This window comes from Delphinus delphis, chromosome 2, assembly GCF_949987515.2.
Source record: "Delphinus delphis chromosome 2, mDelDel1.2, whole genome shotgun sequence".
NCBI classification, from domain to species: Eukaryota; Metazoa; Chordata; class Mammalia; order Artiodactyla; family Delphinidae; genus Delphinus; species Delphinus delphis.
The window spans coordinates 30,071,617-30,091,799 of NC_082684.1; the positions used below are offsets into that span (position 1 = coordinate 30,071,617).

The 20,183-nt window shown below is 45.7% G+C and overlaps 1 protein-coding gene across 3 annotated transcripts in view; it reads left to right on the plus strand.

The window, feature by feature from the left end:
• The window catches only part of DPF3 (double PHD fingers 3), a 254,722-nt gene that overhangs the window by 158,071 nt on the left and 76,468 nt on the right, over positions 1-20,183 (plus strand). For all 3 annotated transcript variants that reach the window (XR_009518321.1, XR_009518320.1, XM_060004289.1), the window contains exon 7: positions 16,844-16,981. Coding sequence is in view for 1 of the 3 variants with exons in the window: in XM_060004289.1 (XP_059860272.1) it covers positions 16,844-16,981 (138 nt within the window). In the remaining 2 variants the exon portion in view is untranslated. The remainder of the gene's footprint in view (positions 1-16,843; positions 16,982-20,183) is intronic.

Consider the following 20,183-nt stretch of genomic DNA (forward strand, 5'->3'; position numbering starts at 1 on the left):
ATTTGCCCTTCTGCGGGGCACAATGGAAGTGATTTGTGAAGTTGTTTTTTTTCCTTTCCCAATTTTTTCTTTAAAAAAAATTAAATTTAATTACATTGTAGAAAGAACACTTAACCTGAGACCTACCCTCTTAAATTTTTAAGTGCACAATATATGTTGTTCAGTAGGGGTACATTGTTGTACAGAAGACATCTAGAGGTTGCTCATCTTGCTCGATGGAAACTTTATGCTTGTTGGCTAGCAATTTCCTATCACTCCCTCCCCACCAGCCCTGGCAACCACCATTCCAGTCTTCGATGCTTTGAATTTGTCTACTTTAGAGACCATATAGGTGGACTCACGCAGTATTTGTCTTTCTAGGACTGGCTTCTTTCACTTAGCATAATATTCTTGAGGTTCATCCGTGTGATTGCGTATTGAATAATGCAGTATTCCTTTTAAAGGATGACTAATATTCCGTTGTATGTGTATACCACATTTTCTTTATCCATTCATTCATTGATGGGCATTTAGATTGTTTCCGCGTCTTGGCTAGTGGGAATAACGCTGCAATGAACATAGGAGTGTTAATATCTCTTTGAGATCTTGATTTCAACTCTTTTGGATAAATACCCAGATGTGGGATTGCTGGATCACATGGTAGTTCTATTCTTAATTCTTTGAGGAGCCTCCAAACTGCTCTCCATAGCGGCTGCATCATTTAGCATTCCCACCAGCAGCGCACGAGGGCTCCAACTTCCCCACATCCTTGCCAACACTTGTCTTTTGCTCCCAGCTTTTTCTGATTACGGTGATAACCCCTGCTAATGGGTACTTACGTGTGCAGAGCACTGTGCTAAGCATTTTATGTGCATTATTTCTGTAAATCCCCACACTAACCTTGAGAGGCAGGGACAATTGACCTCACTTTAGGGAGAAGAAACAGGCTCAGAGGGGTGAGGGGACTTGTCCAAGATCACACAGCCGGTTAATGCTAAAGCAGGGATATGAATCCTCATTTCTCCAACTCCAGAGCTGATACACCCCAGCACATCTCTGCACAAACATCTGGCTACATGTGCCCTCCTCCAAACCAGTGTGGAGTTTGGCTGTCCTAAGAGCTGAGGAAAAACATGCTTTAACTGTGAATGAATGAGCGCTTGCTCATTATTTTTATTTTTTATTTATGAGGTGAAGCCCTGGCTACTGTTGACAGACGGCTTCCAGGTGTCAGGTTGGTAAGCTGGAGTCAGGCAGTAATTATAGCTGAAGTGGAATGGAATAGTTTACATAATTTTGAGCCTTTTAAATTTAAATCTATTAAAATCACTCTGCCTCCCACCCCTAACTGGGTCATTAGGGTAGCTTAGTGACAAAAGGCAAACAGACGTGATTGAAGCCCTCCTGGGAACTTGACTCACCTCTGAGTCATGTCAGGTATTCACACATCAGGAGTGATCCCTTTCAACTCAGCCTCCACATCAGCAAGAATTTTGTCCTCTACCACCCTCATCCCACAGACGTGTATTTTCGATCGTGTGGCCTGTGACTTCACAGTGTTTCCTCCCTTCTAGAAATCTGGTGGGGTGTAGCTCTGTCCAGTTGGGGCAGTGTCAGGACAGGGTCTGGGTTCCTCCCTGCTCTTCTGGGTGGTGTATACCCCAGGGAGAATGTATGGGGCAAGAAGCAGGGTCTGGGGGTGTCATCTTGGTTCCACCCCTCAGTGGCTATGGCACTTCTCAATGATGGGGAACTCCTTCCTTGAGTCTCTAGAGCTCCTCAGTCAGCCGTCTCCCCCACGCCATGGGCTCCGTTCTTCTCAGCTTAACAATGAGGCTCTTTTCCTGAGAGATAGGATGCTGGGCCGTGGGATATCAGGAGACCACCCCGCGGGGCCGAGAGCAGCCTGGATTGGCGCATGGGGCAGGCATGGTTGCTCCCAAGGCGTTCTAGAAACTCCGCTTGACCTCAGCCTCCTTAAAATCACTCCGGTTTCCCCCATACCTGAGTGCCCAGGAAGAATCAGATGACTGCTGCAGTGTTATTAAAAAAAAATTTTGAGGGCATTAAGGTCCCCCATTCTCTAAGGCTCACGTGCTTTTCGCTTCAAGCTGCAGTGGTAAAAGCCAATAACGCAGCCTTCAGGCTGGCCGCCCTTGCCGCTGAAGGGAAGCCGGCCTCATCCCTCAGTTGTTGCCGCTATTATCTTGCAGGTTCTTGCGTGGGGTGCGGCGGGGGAGGGGTGGGAAAGGCTCCGTACCCCAGAAACTTGATTTGTGGAGCAGGGCCTGTGGCATGGGATTGATCCCTGGAGACTGAGTGCATTTGTTCCTGCAAAGCTGGGTCTGTTTAAATATTTAAATGTCCTCGCTTCATGGACACAGGTTGCAGGTTGCCGCAGCAGGGCTGGTAGGAGACAGGGCTGGGGAGAGGCTGAAATTTCTCATTCATGCCCTCATACCCTCTAGCTCTCTCAAGAACCTTGCCCATTGACCACCAAACCTAGGTTTGCCTTTTCTGGGCTGTAACTCACACCCTCATTTATTTATTTATTTAATTGAAGTATAGTTAATTTACAGTATTGTGTTAGTTTCAGAGGTACAGCAAAGTGACTCAGTTATATATATATTGTTCTTTTTTCAACTGTTTTCCATTATACGTTATTACAAGATACTGAATATAGTTCCCTGTGCCATACAGTAAATCCTTGTTGTTTATCTATTTTATATGTGCTAGTATGTATCTGTTAATCCCATACTCCTAATTTATCCCTCCCCCCTTCCCTTTTGGTAATCGTAAGTTTGTTTTATACCTATGTGTACACCCTCTTGAATTACTTTCTTATCCAGTCAGAAACAGTATACGTTCATTGCAGAAAAATCAGAAATTACAGATAAGCATAAAGGGGAAAATAAAAATCACCCATAATCTTACTCTTCAGAGGTAATTTCCACTTTGTTTTGTTGTATCCTATTTTAGGGTTCTCGCTGTCCCTGTCTACTATACCCTCCCCCCAATAAATGATACATACCAGTTTAACCCATCCCCCCCACTCAACAACACATGAGGACCATCCTTCCATGTCAATAAGGACATTTTTATGACAACATTTTAAGGCTATATGGTGTTCCATGATATGGCCATGCCCCAGTTTGCTCAGCCATTGTTCCACTTGTTGGATGTTTAGACAGTTCAAAATTTGTTCACTATTAAAAACAATATTGCAGCTATATGTTTGCATAATGCTTTTATTTCCTAGAAGCAGAACTGTGAGGTCAAAGTGCCTGGTGCACAGCCTTTGATTTCTCTTATTTCAAGTCCTGGTGAGGGGTCAGGGAAGTGGGTTAGCAAGAGCTGCACAAAGAAGGTGCGCTGACTTTGGAGTGAGAAGCCTGAGGTCAGATTGTGGCCCTGCCACTTGTTAGCTTGTTATCCAGAATTTTTCGAGAAAATTGTCTTGCTGCTGGGAGTGTCCATTGTCCCGAGGTGTGGAGTGGGGATGTACACGGTTAGGAAAGCTACATGTGATAATATGTATTAAAATGTTTGCCCATGGTATGTGCTTAATGACTGTTTCTTCCACCTTTGCCTCTTCCTTATTTCCTTTGTCACCAATGTAGTTGGCAAGATAAGGCTGATATCCCAGGAGGAGATAACACAAGCAGTTTTCATTGAGTAGGCAGTGAGCACTGAAGGAATCCAGGGGAGGGAGTGGTCTGGGGCTGGGGACCGGTATGTCAGAGGGTGCTTCCCTAGGATGCCAAGCAGGTCCTCAGTGAGGGTGTATTGAATTGACGGACGTCTCCAGGGAAGGAGGGGTATGTGGGAATCAGCCGGAGGTAATAATAGTAATGGCAAAAGTTTGTTGATTTATAATATGGGCCTGGAATGCTAGGTTTCATCTATATTAATTCTTTAATCCTTGAAAAATACCAGGAGATAGATGGCATGATCATCTCCATCCTACAGATAAGGATTCTGTGGAGAAAAGGGGTTAATTAACTTTCCTGAGGTCACCCAGTGAATAAGTGGCAGATCCAGGACTTGATCCGAGTTAGCAATCTCTCTCTCTCTCCCCTGCAGTCTCCCTATCCCCCCACCCGTCACTCATCTCTTCCTGGAATCTACCTTACCTTGTACATAACTCTGCATAGGCTAACTCTCACACAGTATGATAACAGTTTGTCTATTTGTCCATTCTTCAAGCTAGACTGTGAGCCTTCTGAGGGCAGAGACCGTGTCATATTCAACTTGCATCCCAGACCCAGCACAGTGGCTGCTCCCAAAATGTTGAATGTGGGATGCACATACCAGGACAGAAGCTAGACCAGCGTGGCTGAAGCAGAGTGTTTGGGTAGGGAGATTGAGGGGCACAGAGCTGGATAAGGATGCTGGGAACATGAGACTGAGCTGTTTAGAGTTTGGCCCGTATAGTCAATGGTGAATCATGAATGATCCTGGAGACGTCTCTGGAATGGTTAATCTTGAGGATTAGGTGTTCAGGGGAGAGAGCCTGAAGCCTGTGGCTAAGAGGAGCCTTTTCCAGTCAGGAAGGAGAAGACATGAAGTCTGGACAGTGGTGAGAGCAGGAACACAATGGATGGGGCAAACAAGCAAGACTTTATGAAAGAAAAATCCACAGAACCTGGCAGAGGACAGACAGGATGTGGGGTACAAGAGAGAGGGAGGTGGCAACAGTGACTCTTCAAGTCTTGAGCTAGAGTAATGGAGACATGAGGGAGGCTTAACTGGAATATTCTAGAGGAGGAGGAGGTAATTTGGGGAAGTGATGAAACTTTGACATATGGGTTTGTGGACATGGCAGGACATCCAGGCAGAAATGTCTAAAATATGCTAGTATACATTTGTTTCCCCAAAGTTCGTGAGGATCTTATACCGATGTCGCAGGTGGATGGGGGCCTGCTTCAGGTAAGGGTCATTGAGACGCACTTGGTAGGTCAGGACTCACAGATCAAGGATCTGAAGGAGCGTTTATGGCAGATATTCACCCCGAGATCCCCAAAGAGAGCACACTGGCCAGATTCCCAAATGTTTGGAGGCTACTATACTTTATGATATTGCATCTGATTTTTTTGCCTTTCTCTGTTTACCTTCTCCAGAAATGTTGACAGTAATATTTATTATTTAAATTATTTTCCATGAAGATTAAAAAAAGAATGATATTTGACTCTTTAAGTGAATTAAGGACATGCTAATGTATGATTTCACTAGAATAAGGAATCAAAGACACCATCTCTATAAGGGATGGTGGCCCGAAGAAGATGGCTCTTGAATCAGAAGCCCAGGATTTGAGTCTTTGCTACAACACTCCCTAGCCACGACCTAGGACAAATCACAAAAACCTCTCTGAGCCTCAGTTTCTTTTTCTGTCAAGTGAGGGCAATAAGATTGACCTTAGAGGGTTTTCAAGAGGGTGAAATGAGACCGTGTGTAAAAATAATTAGTTCACTGCCTGGTTCATAAATATGCTCAATAAATATTTTTTTTTCTACTAATTCAAGAAAGGGTATTTATTTCACACGTGAGTCCCCAGTGGTGGTTTGTGCTCTGGCTGCTGGCATTGTCAGAGATCAGGGACGCATTCTGAGAGTGAACTGAATGATCAGAAAGAGCTACTGTTTGTTGAACATTTGTTGCGTGCCAGGCAATGTGCTAAGTACTTTACAAGGATGGACTCATTCAGTTCTCACAATACCCACATGAGGTATAAAACTATTATTATCCCCATTTTACAGACAAGGAAACTGAGGTTTGGAGTAACTTGCCCAAGGTCACACAACCAATTAGCTGACGTAGGACAACTGACCCCAGAGTTCACCAGAATCATGTTACCCTGCTTCTCAACAGAGCAGGAAAGAGTTCTGCTAACACATTTAATGCTTTGGTTTTGGAAGTTTCTGCATTTCTCTGCAGGGGATCCAGAATCAGGTTATAGAGTATTTTGAAATGAAACCTTGTTGCCTATCTCCGTTCTTCCTGTTTTTTTTTTTTTTTAAAAAACATGTAGCCACATTCACATACAGTAAATTCCTACAATATGCAGAATGCCCTCCCTTGATGAAGACAGAGGACTTGTGGATCACAGGCATTTGATAGATCCTGGCTCTGGGCTCACTCCTAATATATGGGTCAGTGCCAGACCCTGAGGAATGTGGCTTTGAAAAATCAGGATATTACACCCCACCCCTGCTCCAGCCCCTGTGTTTCTGTCCAGAAGAACTCAGCTTAAAATAAGCATCAAGGGTGGCCTGGAAGAAGACATGAAGCCACAGAAGGGCATCTGCCTACCTGGCTTGGTGGGGTGGGGAGAAGGGTGTAGGCAGCCCCTGGGTGGATTCTGTGGCTGGGAATCTACAGCATTTTTCTGTCACAGTTGAGGGAATAATTGCTTCAGGAGACACACAGTCCTCAGAGGACCCAGAGAAACAAAGCATTGTGCAGTGTTAGAATGGAAAGACTTAGAGATGGTCTGATGCAACTGCCATATGTTACAAATAGGGAAACCAAGTCCAGAAAGCTGTGGGATTTGTCTAAGGATGCACGGTGGGTTAGTATCAGAGCCAGGGCCAGACGCCAGGTCTGCAGAAGGCCACCCGCGCTGCTGGCCTCTGGCTCGGGAAGGGGTGGGGAGGGAAGCCCACCTGTGCTTGTCCAAGAGGAGCTTTTGGTGCCTAAATGTTGCAGGACCTGGGCCATCTGTGAAGCCACCACTTTTATCGCTTGAGCTTTGTGGAGCCATCACTGGCTCTTCTAGGCATTTAACATAGTCGTAGGGATAACACCCTACCCTGAGTACGCAGGTCTGAGCTAGTGGCCTTTTGCAGTGTTCTCTGGGTTTTGTCCCAAGCTCATTCACAGCAGGACTTTTCTCACTTGGGGCTTCCTCCCACCCGGGGGATTGGTGTAGACGGTCCTCCACCCGCCTTGATGGTTCTGCAGAGAGAAGACCGAGGGTTTTCAGGAAGGTGTGGAGGTCCCCAAACATCTGAACCGGTCTGGTAGGCTATGATTCTCTTGTCAAAATGGCCCTTGTTTGTATTTGTCTTGGCTCCAGCAGGACATAAGTTTCAACCTTAGATGGGCTGAATGGCAGAGAATTTGATGTCAGAGTGATTGTGGAGGTGTGGGCAGGATAAAGGTAGCAACAAGGGAGAGGGGGAGCCCTCCCCATCCTGAGTTCCAAGGAGCAGGGAGGACATTGGCTCCCAGGGGTAGCTGGATCTGGGAGGGAGGGTAGCCAGAGTGGGGTGGGCAGGGCACAGATCCCCACCTCCTCTCTTCTCACCCTCCGTCCTCCTGCCAGTGCCTCCCGATGGCCAAACTCCACCGGAAGCAGAGGGCAAGAGGCCATCGAGGTCAGCTCCAGGCACTGGGAGGGGTTGTGAATAGAGAATGACTAGCACGTCTTTGATTCTGTGTGTTTCAAAGTCAGACAGACCTGAGTTCAAATTCCGACTCTGCCATTTAGTGAATTGTTTCAATGCCCCCCAGACTCAGTTTCCTTCTCTGTAAAATGGGATGATAATCCCTACCTCCTGAGCTGTTGTGAGATTCAGTGTGAGAATGTGTGCCTGCCTGATAGTCTGTAAGTATGTTGCCTTGGAGGCATCAGCAGGTGACAGGCACTGCTGGGTCGATTTTACAGAAGAGGAAGTCAAGCTGCAGAGAAAGGGAAGTGGTGTCCTCAGGGCTGTGTGTAAGTGCCACAGGGCAGAGCTGGGAAAGAGATGTGGCCCGGTGACTCCCAAGGTCCAGGCTTTGTCTCTTGGACGCTCATCCTGTAATTGCTTTCAGTCGCTGCTTTCAGGCTCTCGGAAACCACTGGCTCAGATACCCACTGCGTGCTCCAAGTTGGGCTGATGAAAATGTGCCAGAGTCATTAAGTTATCAGTGGGGAAGGCAGCCGCTTCTCCCTGGCAGGAAGGATTCTGCTGTCTGCTGCAGCCGGCTTTGTTCACACAAACTGCCCCTGATTGTTCCTCCCTCCTCCCCCTTCTCCGCTTCCTCCCCCATCCTCATAAGGGGTGAGTGGTGTAGGGTTGGAGTGGGGTGGCAGAGGTGTGTTGTAAATATTCTGGGGTGGCACTGAAGGTATTCATAACTCCAGACAGGAGGTCCTGCCTGGCGAATGCAGCTCTGGATTGGGAAGTGGGCAAGCACTAATTCTGCAGCTTGACAGATGGATCTGCCCCAGGGGGAAGGAGAGAGGGGAAGGCAAGCTGGACCTTCCTCATTGTCACAGCCGTTCCTCTCCACGTGCGTGGCGCCTGGAACACACAATCCAGGTGCGTGCTGCCAAGGTGAAAAGAAGGACCTGAGGCTGTGCACAGGCTTGTGCCTGGTCCCAGGGGTGATGGCTTCAGGGGCGCATGACGCCAAGGAGCTTGCCCTGGGGAGGGAGCCTGGAGTGGGAGGATGGGGGCGCAGCCCTCTCTGAATGCTTCAGCTGTCTTGGGGCTCAGTCTGATTCTGCACAAGAGTGGGGAGTGAGATTGCTGACGTGATAAAGGGATAGCAGATGGTTCTAATACTTTATTTCCAGAATGTATCTTTCCCAACATTCTTTTCCTTGCAACTCCATCACCCCAGACTTCAGAGGACAAACTACTAGTCCTCCCCACCCCCTTCCCTTTAGGGTTTATTCCCTTTGCGGATCCGCAGTGTTGACAATAGCAGCTGACGATGGCTGACGCTTACTGTGAGCCCTGTACTATTTTCAATGTATTCTCTCTCTTCTTTTTTTTTTTAACATCTTTATTGGGGTATAATTGCTTTACAATGGTGTGTTAGTTTCTGCTTTATAACAAAGTGAATCAGCTATACATATACATATGTTCCCATATCTCTTCCCTCTTGCGTCTCCCTCCCTCCCACCCTCCCTATCCCACCCCTCCAGGTGGTCACAAAGCACCGAGCTGATCTCCCTGTGCTAGGCGGCTGCTTCCCACTAGCTGTCTACCTTACGTTTGGTAGTGTATATATGTCCATGCCCCTCTCTCACTTTGTCACAGCTTACCCTTCCCCCTCCCCATGTCCTCAAGTCCATGCTCTAGTAGGTCTGTGTCTTTATTCCCATCTTACCCCTAGGTTCTTCATGACCTTTTTTTTTTTTCTTAGATTCCATATATATGTGTTAGCATATGGTATTTGTTTTTCTCTTTCTGACTTACTTCACTCTGTATGACAGACTCTAGGTCCATCCACCTCACTACATATAACTCAATTTTGTTTCTTTTTATGCCTGAGTAATATTCCATTGTATATATGTGCCACATCTTCTTTATCCATTCATCTGTTGAGGGACACTTAGGTTGCTTCCATGTCCTGGCTATTGTAAATAGAGCTGCAATGAACATATTGGTACATGACTCTTTTTGAATTATGGTTTGCTCAGGGTATATGCCCAGTAGTGGGATTGCTGGGTCATATGGTCGTTCTATTTGTAGTTTTTTAAGGAACCTCCATACTGTTCTCCATAGTGGCTGTATCAATTTACATTCCCACCAACAGTGCAAGAGGGTTCCCTTTACTCCACACCCTCTCCAGCATTTATTGTTTCTAGATTTTTGATGATGGCCATTCTGACTGGTGTGAGATGATATCGCATTGTAGTTTTGATTTGCATTTCTCTAATGATTAATGATGTTGAGCATTCTTTCATGTGTTTGTTGGCAATCTGTATATCTTCTTTGGAGAAATGTCATTTTAGGTCTTCTGCCCATTTTTGGATTGGGTTGTTTGTTTTTTTGTTATTGAGCTGCATGAGCTGCTTGTAAATTTTGGAGATTAATCCTTTGTCAGTTGCTTTATTTGCAAATATTTTCTCCCATTCTGAGGGTTGTCTTTTGGTCTTGTTTATGGTTTCCTTTGCTGTGCAGAAGCTTTTAAGTTTCATTAGGTCCCATTTGTTTATTTTTATTTCCATTTCTCTAGGAGGTGGGTCAAAAAGGATCTTGCTGTGATTTATGTCATAGAGTGTTCTGCCTATGTTTTCCTCTAAGAGTTTTATAGTGTCTGGCCTTACATTTAATTCTTTAATCCATTTTGAGCTTACTTTTGTGTATGGTGTTAGGGAGTGTTCTAATCTCATACTTTTACATGTACCTGTCCGGTTTTCCCAGCACCACTTATATGTATTCTCTCACATAGCCTCACAACTGTGCAGTAGGTGTGCTGTCATGATCATCCCCGTTTTCCAGAGAGGATGCTGAGGCACAGAGAGATTTAGCTACTCACCCAAGGTCACAGTCAGTCAGCAACGGAGCTGGGATTTGAACCCAGGCTGTTCGGATCTAGCCTACCCACGCATCAATACAGAGCCTGCCTCTCTGAAGGGAGGGTCGACCCAGACGAAGGGCCAGAGCTGTTGGTGGCACTAAAATGACCACTGCTGAGTGGCTAACCCCTCTGGCCAGGCTTCCTAGTTACCTCAGAGGGAAATTTTGCCCTCGACTAGAGCTGGCTGGGTCCTGCATTCACTGTGGCAGCTCTTACACGATCAAGGTGGCTGTTTGGAATAACTTAGTCCCAGATCTCCACCCCCTGCCCCAAATGGTTTCCAAGGCCAGATGCATAATGCACAGGGCCCAGTGCAAAATGCAAATGAGGGCCCCTTTGTTTAATAGTATTAAAAATTTCAAGATGGCAAGAGCAAGGCGTTAAACTAAGTGTGGGACCCTTCTGAACCCAGGACCCTGTCTGAATGTACAGGTCACACGTCTACGAAGCTGGCTCACAAGTGTTCAGAGTGGCAGCGAGATGTGATGAAATACATAGAGAAGGTGAGACAGTGCTAGATTTTCCTTCTCTTCCAAACCAGTCAAAGCAGGATTTCCAAGGCGTTTGTCTTCATCACAATGTAGCAGTCTGACCCAGATGCTCTTCAACCAAAATAAATCTTAGCAATCTCTCGTCCCTAGGATGAAGTCATTTGAGGGACTGGGACTTGGGTCAGCAGCTTTGTTTTGGGGTCAGGCATCTTGCTCCATGAACTCCAATCTCTCCTAACCCTGCCTCTCAAACTCCCCTCCCTCCTGCCTCCTTCCCTTTAGCCTACGGGCCTGATCAAGACCTGTTCTGTTAAAGGACAATCCCCACTCAGCCTCCCTGGACTCTTCAGTCCCATCTGCCCACCAGCTGACTCCTTCCCCTTCCACAGCCATGCTGCAAGGAATGGTCCTTCGGCCCCATCACCACTTCCTCATTCCCCAAAGCATCCTAGCTTCCTGTAGCCTTGCGTCATCCTACTTGAGGCTGTGGATTCCCTGCTCACTCAGGTGACCTGCTAATTGCCAAGCCCAGTGCTGTCTTCTGAGTCCCCAGCCTTCTCGGCCCTTCTGGGGCATCTGACGTTATCCTGGCTCTGCCTCTGTAAAATGAGGATGTGCGTGGCTGTGAGCTGATTTACTTGAAGCACCAGAACAGGCCTGGCACATGGTACATGCTCAGTAGCTGTTAGCAGGGGCCGTGACTGGTGGTGTCATCGTTTCTGTCACCTGGAAGCCCTGCTCCTCTGGCCTATGTTGCTCAGTCCTTTGTGAGTATTTCTTAAAAATTTTAAATCGGTTTCTCTTTCTTCACCAGACTCTTTAAGATACCGGTGTTTTCTGAGTTCTGTCCTGTGTCCACCTTTCTTCTTTCTCTCCTCCTTCTCTCCTGGCACTTTTCTCTCCATATCCATCACTTCCACTGCCACCTGGCAACTCCAACATCCACATCTCTTTCCCAAGCACCAGGTGTATAAGCCAACCCCAGACTGAGCTCATTCGCTTCCTTCTTTAAATCTGATTTTCCTCCTACGTGCTTCCACCCAGTTGCCCAAGTCAGAAACCTAGGTATTTTTATTGCTTCCCTTAGCTGACATTGAGTGCAGGCCCCGAGCTCACCACTGGGGCTGCAGCAGTGTGCAGACACACAGGGCCTGCCATGCTTGCTGCTGGTGGGAGAGACACATACTGATACACGACTAGTCCTGGGAAGGTAACACACCAGTGTCCTAATTGTGATTGGAAAGACTCGAGAACTGAAGGATTGTGAAGCGTTCATCAGGCAAAGTGGGGCTGCGGGACATTCTGGGCAGAGGGAAGAGCTTGTGCAAAGGCTCTGTTGTGGAAGGAAAAATGTTTAAGAAACGAAAGGGCCAGTGGGCAGGAGGGCTGGGAAGGAGGCTTCGGGTGAGGCTGGGGGGCTGCATGGGGGCTGGATGGCGCGTGGCCAGGAAGGCCGAGTTCGTGGAAGTCATTTTGCGCTCCTCCTTTCTGCTGACTCCCACCCGCTCACCCTTCTACCAGATTCTCTCTAACCTCTCTCCTACCCCAAAGTCCTCATTGTTCACACACGGAAAATTAAAGGAGCCTATTGCCACCTCCGAATCCATCTTCGCACTATAACCTTAAGCAGTATTTCTAAAATGTAAATCTGATTAAGTTGGTCCTCAGGATGCATACAGTCCTCCCCCCACTTCCCACTGTCAGGATAAAGTCCTGCCCACCTTCCTCTCCTTAGTCCCCCTCACACCCACCCCGATGCCCCCTTCCCAGTGGCTTTACTGAATATCCTGCAGTTCCCCAAAGGTGCTGGCGGGACGTGCTTTGGTGCCCGCATGCCCTCCTCCTTTGTCTGCCTGGTGATGTCCTGCTCTCTCACAAGCTGCAGCTCATCCACCTGCTCTGGGAAGCCATCCTCGCACCCCACTTAAGCCCGTGAGCTGGCCCCTCCTCTTTGTGGGGCACAGGCTCGCATTGGTGCATTTATCCCACCTCCCTCCTTGCTAGTTGACGTGTATATCTCCTCTGCTAGACTTCGGACTCCTGGAGGGAGGGGACTGGGGCTCATTTGTCTTTGTCCTCTGGTGCTTCAAGGCTGGGTACACATTAGGTGTTTAATAAATGTTTTCTTGAAGACCTGGTGATGAAGGAATGACATGATATAAGCAGGTGGAGAAAAATGAAGCTCCACCTGGAAAGCTCTGCATACAGGGATTGTGGTTAAGGGGTCTGGCTTCCAGGGCCACTGTGGGCTGTCCGCTTCTGTTTCCTCTAATAACTGAACACAGGTCTCAGGGCTGCCTCCTGCTGCCCCCTCCTGCCACCTCCATCCATCCAGAAGGGCAGGCGCATGCAGGGCGGGCAGAGTTAAGCCTCAATATATTCAATCTTCTAGCAGAGTGGTTCTCAAACTGTAGTGTGTATTGGAATCACCTGCAGGCCCTGTTAAAACACAGATTGCCTGGCCCTACCCTGAGACTTTCCGCTTCGGTAGGTCCGGGGTGGAGCCCAAGAAACTGCATCTCTACCAACTTCCCAGGTGATGCAGATGGGGCTGGTCTGGTGACTACTCTTTGAGAATCTCTCTTTTAGCAAAAGGATCTGCTCTAAAACTTTCTATGGTATTGGGGAAGGAGATATGGGAAGCTTTTTGCTTGGGTTTGGTTTTGTAGGTTTTAAGAACTATTAGTGTGAGATTAATGTGGATAGATGGAGCCGATTCTACACACTTACCTCCTCTCCCATCTCCTCGCTTTCCTACAAAACGTTTCTGTGTTCACTCATCAACTATTCAATGGGTATGTTTTGAAGGTGTAAAATGTGCATGGCAGCACGGCAGGTGGAGTTGTTGACATCAAGATGAAATCGCTGTGACACTGTCCTTAAGAGAGGTCCTCCAGTGCAGTCATAACTATAATTCAAGGAGGTCAAAGAAGAAATGCCTACTCGGGTGGGTAGTGAGTTCCCCATCAGTGGAGTTGTTCCAGGAAGGCATCTAGAGTGTTCGTGGGAATAAAACAATTTGATAGTCAGTTAGACCAGGATCTTAAAATCCTGGAATTCTGTGATTAAGGAAGACGGTGGTAATTGACACAAGAAAATGAAACAAATAAACAAATAAAATACTGTGGAGTGTGCAGTAGGGAGATCTGCAGAGGCAGCTGAGGCTTCCCCATATAAATACTGACATTATTGGCCTTATTTTTAATAAACATTTATTCCTCACCAGCAATATTCCTTGTAATGAAATGAATTTATATCCAGTGACCCCATAATTTGCTGTTTATTGACCTTAGATCATTTAAAAGTTAAATAGAAAAAGTCACAAGCAGGCCCACGGTGTGCCTCAGGGGTCTCCTTAGGTCCCACTTCCTGAGCCAAATGGAATTGAGTTGTGTAGTGACATGTTATTATTATTATTTTTTGCAATATTTATGAGAGAGAGAGAGAGAGAGAGAGAGAGGGAGAGAGAGGGAGAGAGGAGCCAATTGTAGGACTTAAATTTATAGTCACTAGGTCACCAGCTTGGTCACCAACTTGATCACCAACTTGAATTTCAGACTCTCACCTTCTTAAGAAAGTCCAGCCAATTCCCAGATTCCATAGGAGAGGTAAGGGTCAAAGTCCCTCTTTCAAGGGGGGTATAGCACTTAAGATGTGGTAGACCACACTGAAGCCCCTTGCCCCTCACTACTGTTTATTGAGCATCTATTAGGTGTTGGGTACTGAGTGAGATACTTTACAAATATTATTTATAATCCCTCAAGGTAAGTAATACCATCATCATTTTCAGATTTAAAAAAAGGCACAGGGCTTCCCTGGTGGCACAGTGGTTGAGAATCTGCCTGCCAATGCAGGGGACACGGGTTCGAGCCCTGGTCTGGGAAGATCCCACATGCCGCGGAGCAACTAGACCTGTGAGCCACAACTACTGAGCCTGCATGTCTGGAGACTGTGCTCCGCAGCGAGAGAGGCCGCGACAGTGAGAGGCCCGCGTACTGCGATGAAGAGTGGCCCCCGCTTGCCGCAACTAGAGAAAGCCCTTGCACAGAAACGAAGACTCAACACAGCCAAAATTAAATAAATAAATATATTTTAAAAAAAAAAGGCACAAAGAGATTATGTATCTTGTCCAATTTCACACAGAACTCCTTAATTTATTTTTGGAAGTCAGCACAATTATGCAATTGAAAATCATGGTAAAAGGCCCAAAATTATTTATCTATCTCAAGTCTGAGTATAGACGCAAAATGCAAAATTAGAAAGTAGAATGCAGCAGTATATCAAATAGATAATACACCCTGACCAAATGGAGTACATTCTAGGAATGCAAGAATGGCTCAATAGTAGGAAGCATTAGGAAATCAACATAATTCACCATATCAGCAAACTAAAAGAGAGTCATATATTAGTAGATGCTGAAAGGACAGCTGGTAAAATTCTCCTGTAATAAAACTCTAACTCAGGAATAAGAAGAACTACTTAAACTTGATAAAGACTAAAAACTAGCTACATATATCATTCTAAACAGTGAACCACTAAATCCAATTTCACTACAATTGGAAAAGCTTGCTTTTGCTATTTTAAAATATTGTCTTGGTGATTCTTACAAATGAATTAAGCTAAGAAGATACAATAGTTTACATATATATGAGAAAGAAGAGATGACAATATCCATTTTTGCCAATGGTTATAATACCTGAAAAACCTAAGAGAATCTAGTAAGAAAGGAAACCCCACCAGAAATAATAAGGGTAGGGGGTAAGAGGGGTGGGTAACAGCTCTTCTCTATACTGTGGAGGTCATGCAGCTGGTCAACTTTGGCACCTGGAAGTGGGATTTGAACCCGTGTCTGATGAGGAACTCTGTACTCTTTCCACCTTGTGAAGTGTTTACACTCACTGCTAAAACCCAGTCATGTGAAGCGAGAGTCTCTTAAAGCTGGCAACCTCCGCTACTCCAGCAGATCCGGTGGGGTTTGCTCTGCTGGGGAGAGGTGGGGACAAGATGAGAGGGTTGGCATGAGATTTTTACTGGAAGACCCTTGTGGCTTCTGCTACCAGCAGTGCCATCCCTCCACGGGCTGAGATATTGGGCTTTGTGACAGGGAGGGTGGTGGCAGTGGTCTAGTCTTAGCCATTTAGGTACTGAGCAGCCGACCAAGGGAGCTGCCCCTTTCTTCTTCTTGGGTCCAAGAAATCATATTTGTGTTACTCGTTGCCTTTGTCTCCTACTGTCCACCTGAGAGGTGGTGCCTGCTAGGACACGTGTTTAGAGATTCGGGATATCAGAGGCTTCCCGGGCCATCAAGGGCACAAGCTCTTGGTTGCGACGTCTACCAAGGATGCCTCAGATTCATAGTTTTAATGGTGGAGGTGGAATGTGTTTTTCTGGCACAGAATCACTGGGTGATAGATCAAAAATATGATCCGTATAAAGCTTTTGTACTTCGTACAGAGTCAACCACAGGGTGGTGGAAGGAGTACTGCACAGGAATCCAGGAGACCTGGGTTCCAGTGGCTCTGCCACAGCCAGCTGTGTGTTCCCAGGCAAATCACTTAAGCTTGCTGGGCCTCACTTGCTTCATCTGTGCCATGGGGTGTTGGCCTAAATAGACTCCCAGTGCCTTTTAACTTCAAAGTTATAATAAGTGTCACCCTTACCAAAGTTATAATACTTATCACCCTTACCACTGTTCTCAGTGCTTTGCATAGAGATTAACTCATCATAACAACCGAAGAGCTAAGTACTACTGTTATGCTTATTTTCCCTCTGAAGAAACTGAGGCACATAGAGTGCAAGTGACTTTCCCAGGGTCTCACAGCTAGGAAATGATGGTACACAGTTTAACTTCCGTCTTCTCTGGTTTTTCTTTACCTGGGTTCTTTTCTTTACTTGTCGCAGCGGTGCTGGTGCTGGGGTGAGGGTCGGGGGCTGTTGGGAGTGGGAGACACTTTTGCGGGGAAACCCAGCTCTGGGGTGGATGGATGGGAGTCACTGCCTGGGAGAATGATGGCCGTAGCTGCAGAGATTGCTAACATTTGCGTTTTCCCTTCCTTTCCTCTTTTCCTCTCTAGTCTGCGGCAAACGCTATAAAAACCGGCCGGGACTCAGCTACCACTACGCTCACACCCACCTGGCCAGCGAGGAGGGGGATGAGGCCCAAGACCAGGAGACCCGGTCCCCACCCAACCACAGAAACGAGAACCACAGACGTGAGTTCCCAGTTGTTGGGTTGGGGGAGTGATGAGGTGGCTGGGCAGGGCGATGGAGCATTCCTTTTTGTTCACCTCGGGCATCTTCTGGTGGCACCTGTTGATTGGTCTCAAGGACCTGTGGTGAGTTGGCTATTTCAGCGCAGCCACAGTTGCCCCTGTGGGTCAGCTGAGCCTGAAGCTTAGAGTGAGCTGGGCAGGGGTGGCACACCCAGCTCTGTTCCTAGAGGATGGGAGGTAAGTGTTAAGGCGGAAGAGAAACATCCTTACCTGGCCATTGTCAAATGCCAGACCTGCTACTCCTTTCCCTCAGCTCCAGAAGATCCATTCACAGCTGCTAACCTGAGGTGGGCAAAGCTGTGGGGTGCGTCAGTTCAGGCAGCCATTCCAAATGTCTCCTTGGCCACCAAGGGACATAGAATATTCTTGCTTCATTGTCTCAGCTCTTAGAGGGTCACACTTTTGGTAAGGGCTCTCCTGCCTTAGAAATATGGCCCTGGAGCCTCCATGCTCTTCACTTGAGCACTCAGTCAGCAAACATGACCTGGGTATACTTGTCACTTGGGATGTTGGGCTCTGAAGACCCAAAATAATCCTGAAGATTTGTGTTTCCATTTCTATTCTTTCTTTCCTTCCTCAACTTCTAGTTATGACTTAGGGAGTCACAAAGGACTTAGCATTCACCATGTGACTTCCCTCTACAACATTCCGTATGGCTTCTAGTCCACCCCCAAATCAGGATGGGATGGGATAATGGGACCTTTAGGGCTTGCTTCAAGATGTGGGTCATTCTAGGATCATGGGGTGAAGAAGAACTGTGGACATGGCACGTGTTTGTTGTTTTTTTTTAACATCTTTATTGGAGTATAATTGCTTTACAATGGTGTGTTAGTTTCTGCTGTATAACAAAGTGAATCAGCTACACGTATACATATATTCCCATATACCCTCCCTCTTGCATCTGCCTCTCACCCTCCCTATCCCACGCCTCTAGGTGGTCACAAAGCACTAAGCTGATCTCCCTGTGCAATATGGCTGCTTCCCACTAGCTATCTATTTTACGTTTGGTAGTGTATATATGTCCATGCCCCTCTCTCACTTTGTCACAGCTTACCCTTCCCCCTCCCCATGTCCTCAAGTCCATGCTCTAGTAGGTCTGTGTCTTTATTCCCATCTTACCCCTAGGTTCTTCATGACCTTTTTTTTTTTTCTTAGATTCCATATATATGTGTTAGCATATGGTATTTGTTTTTCTCTTTCTGACTTACTTCACTCTGTATGACAGACTCTAGGTCCATCCACCTCACTACATATAACTCAATTTTGTTTCTTTTTATGCCTGAGTAATATTCCATTGTATATATGTGCCACATCTTCTTTATCCATTCATCTGTTGAGGGACACTTAGGTTGCTTCCATGTCCTGGCTATTGTAAATAGAGCTGCAATGAACATATTGGTACATGACTCTTTTTGAATTATGGTTTGCTCAGGGTATATGCCCAGTAGTGGGATTGCGGGGTCATATGGTAGTTCTAGTTTTAGTTTTTTAAGGAACCTCCATACTGTTCTCCATAGTGGCTGTATCAATTTACATTCCCACCAACAGTGTAAGAGGGTTCCCTTTTCTCCACAACCTTTCCAGCATTTATTGTTTGTAGATTTTTTGATGATGGCCATTCTGACAGGTGTGAGGTGATACCTCATTGTAGTTTTGATTTGCATTTCTCTAATGATTAGTGATGTTGAACATCCTTTCATGTGTTTGTTGGCAATCTGTATATCTTTGCAGAAATGTCTGTTTAGGTCTTCTGCCCATTTTTGGATTGGGTTATTTGTTTTTTGGATATTGAGCTGCATGAGCTGCCTGTATATTTTGGACATTAATCCTTTGTCAGTTGCTTTGTTTGCAAATATTTTCTTCCATTCTGAGGGTTGTCTTTTCATCTTGTTTATGGTTTCATTTGCTGTGCAAGAGCTTTTAAGTTTCATTAGATCCCATTTGTTTATTTTCATTTTTATTTCCATTTCTCTAGGAGGTGGGTCCAAAATGATCTTGCTGTGGTTTATGTCATAGAGTGTTCTGCCTATGTTTTCCTCTAAGAGTTCTATAGTGTCTGGCCTTACATTTAGGTCTTTAATCCATTTGTTTTTGTGTGTGGTGTTAGGGAGTGTTCTAATTTCATTCTTGTACATGTAGCTGTCCAGTTTTCCCAGCACCGCTTATTGAAGAGGCTGTCTTTTCTCCATTGTATATTCTTGCCTCCTTTATCAAAGATAAGGTGACCATATGTGGGTTTATCTCTGGGCTTTCTATCCTGTTCCATTGATTTATAATTCTGTTTTTGTGCCAGTACCATACTGTCTTGATTACTGTAGCTTTGTAGTATAGTCTGAAGTCAGGGAGCCTGCTTCCTCCAGCTCCGTTTTTCTTTCTCAAGATTGCTTTGGCTATTCGGGATCTTTTGTGTTTCCATACAAATTGTGAAATTTTTTGTTCTATTTCTGTGAAAAATGCCATTGGTAGTTTGATAGGGATTGCATTGAATCTGTAGATTGCTTTGGGTAGTGTAGTCATTTTCACAATGTTGGTTCTTCCCATCCAAGAACATGGTATATCTCTCCATCTGTTTGTATCATCTTTAATTTCTTTCATCAGTGTCTTATAGTTTTCTGCATACAGGTCTTTTGTCTCCTTACTAGGTTTATTCCTAGGTATTTTATTCTTTTTTTTGCAATGGTAAGTGGGAGTGTTTCCTTAATTTCTCTTTCACATTTTTCATCATTAGTGTATAGGAATGCAAGAGATTTCTGTGCATTAATTTTGTATCCTGCTACTTTACCAAATGAATTGATTAGCTCTAGTAGTTTTCTGGTAGCCTCTTTAGGATTCTCTATGTATAGTATCATGTCATCTGCAAACAGTGACAGCTTTACTTCTTCTTTTCCGATTTGGATTCCTTTTATTTCTTTTCCTTCTCTGATTGCTATGGCTAAAACTTCCAAAACTATGTTGAATAATAGTGGTGAGAGTGGGCAGCCTTGTCTTGTTCCTGATCTTAGAGGAAATGGTTTCAGTTTTTCACCATTGAGAACAATGTTGGCTGTGGGTTTGTCATATATAACCTTTATTATGTTGAGGTAAATTCCCTCTATGCCTACTTTCTGCAGGGTTTTTATCATAAATAGGTGTTGAATTTTGT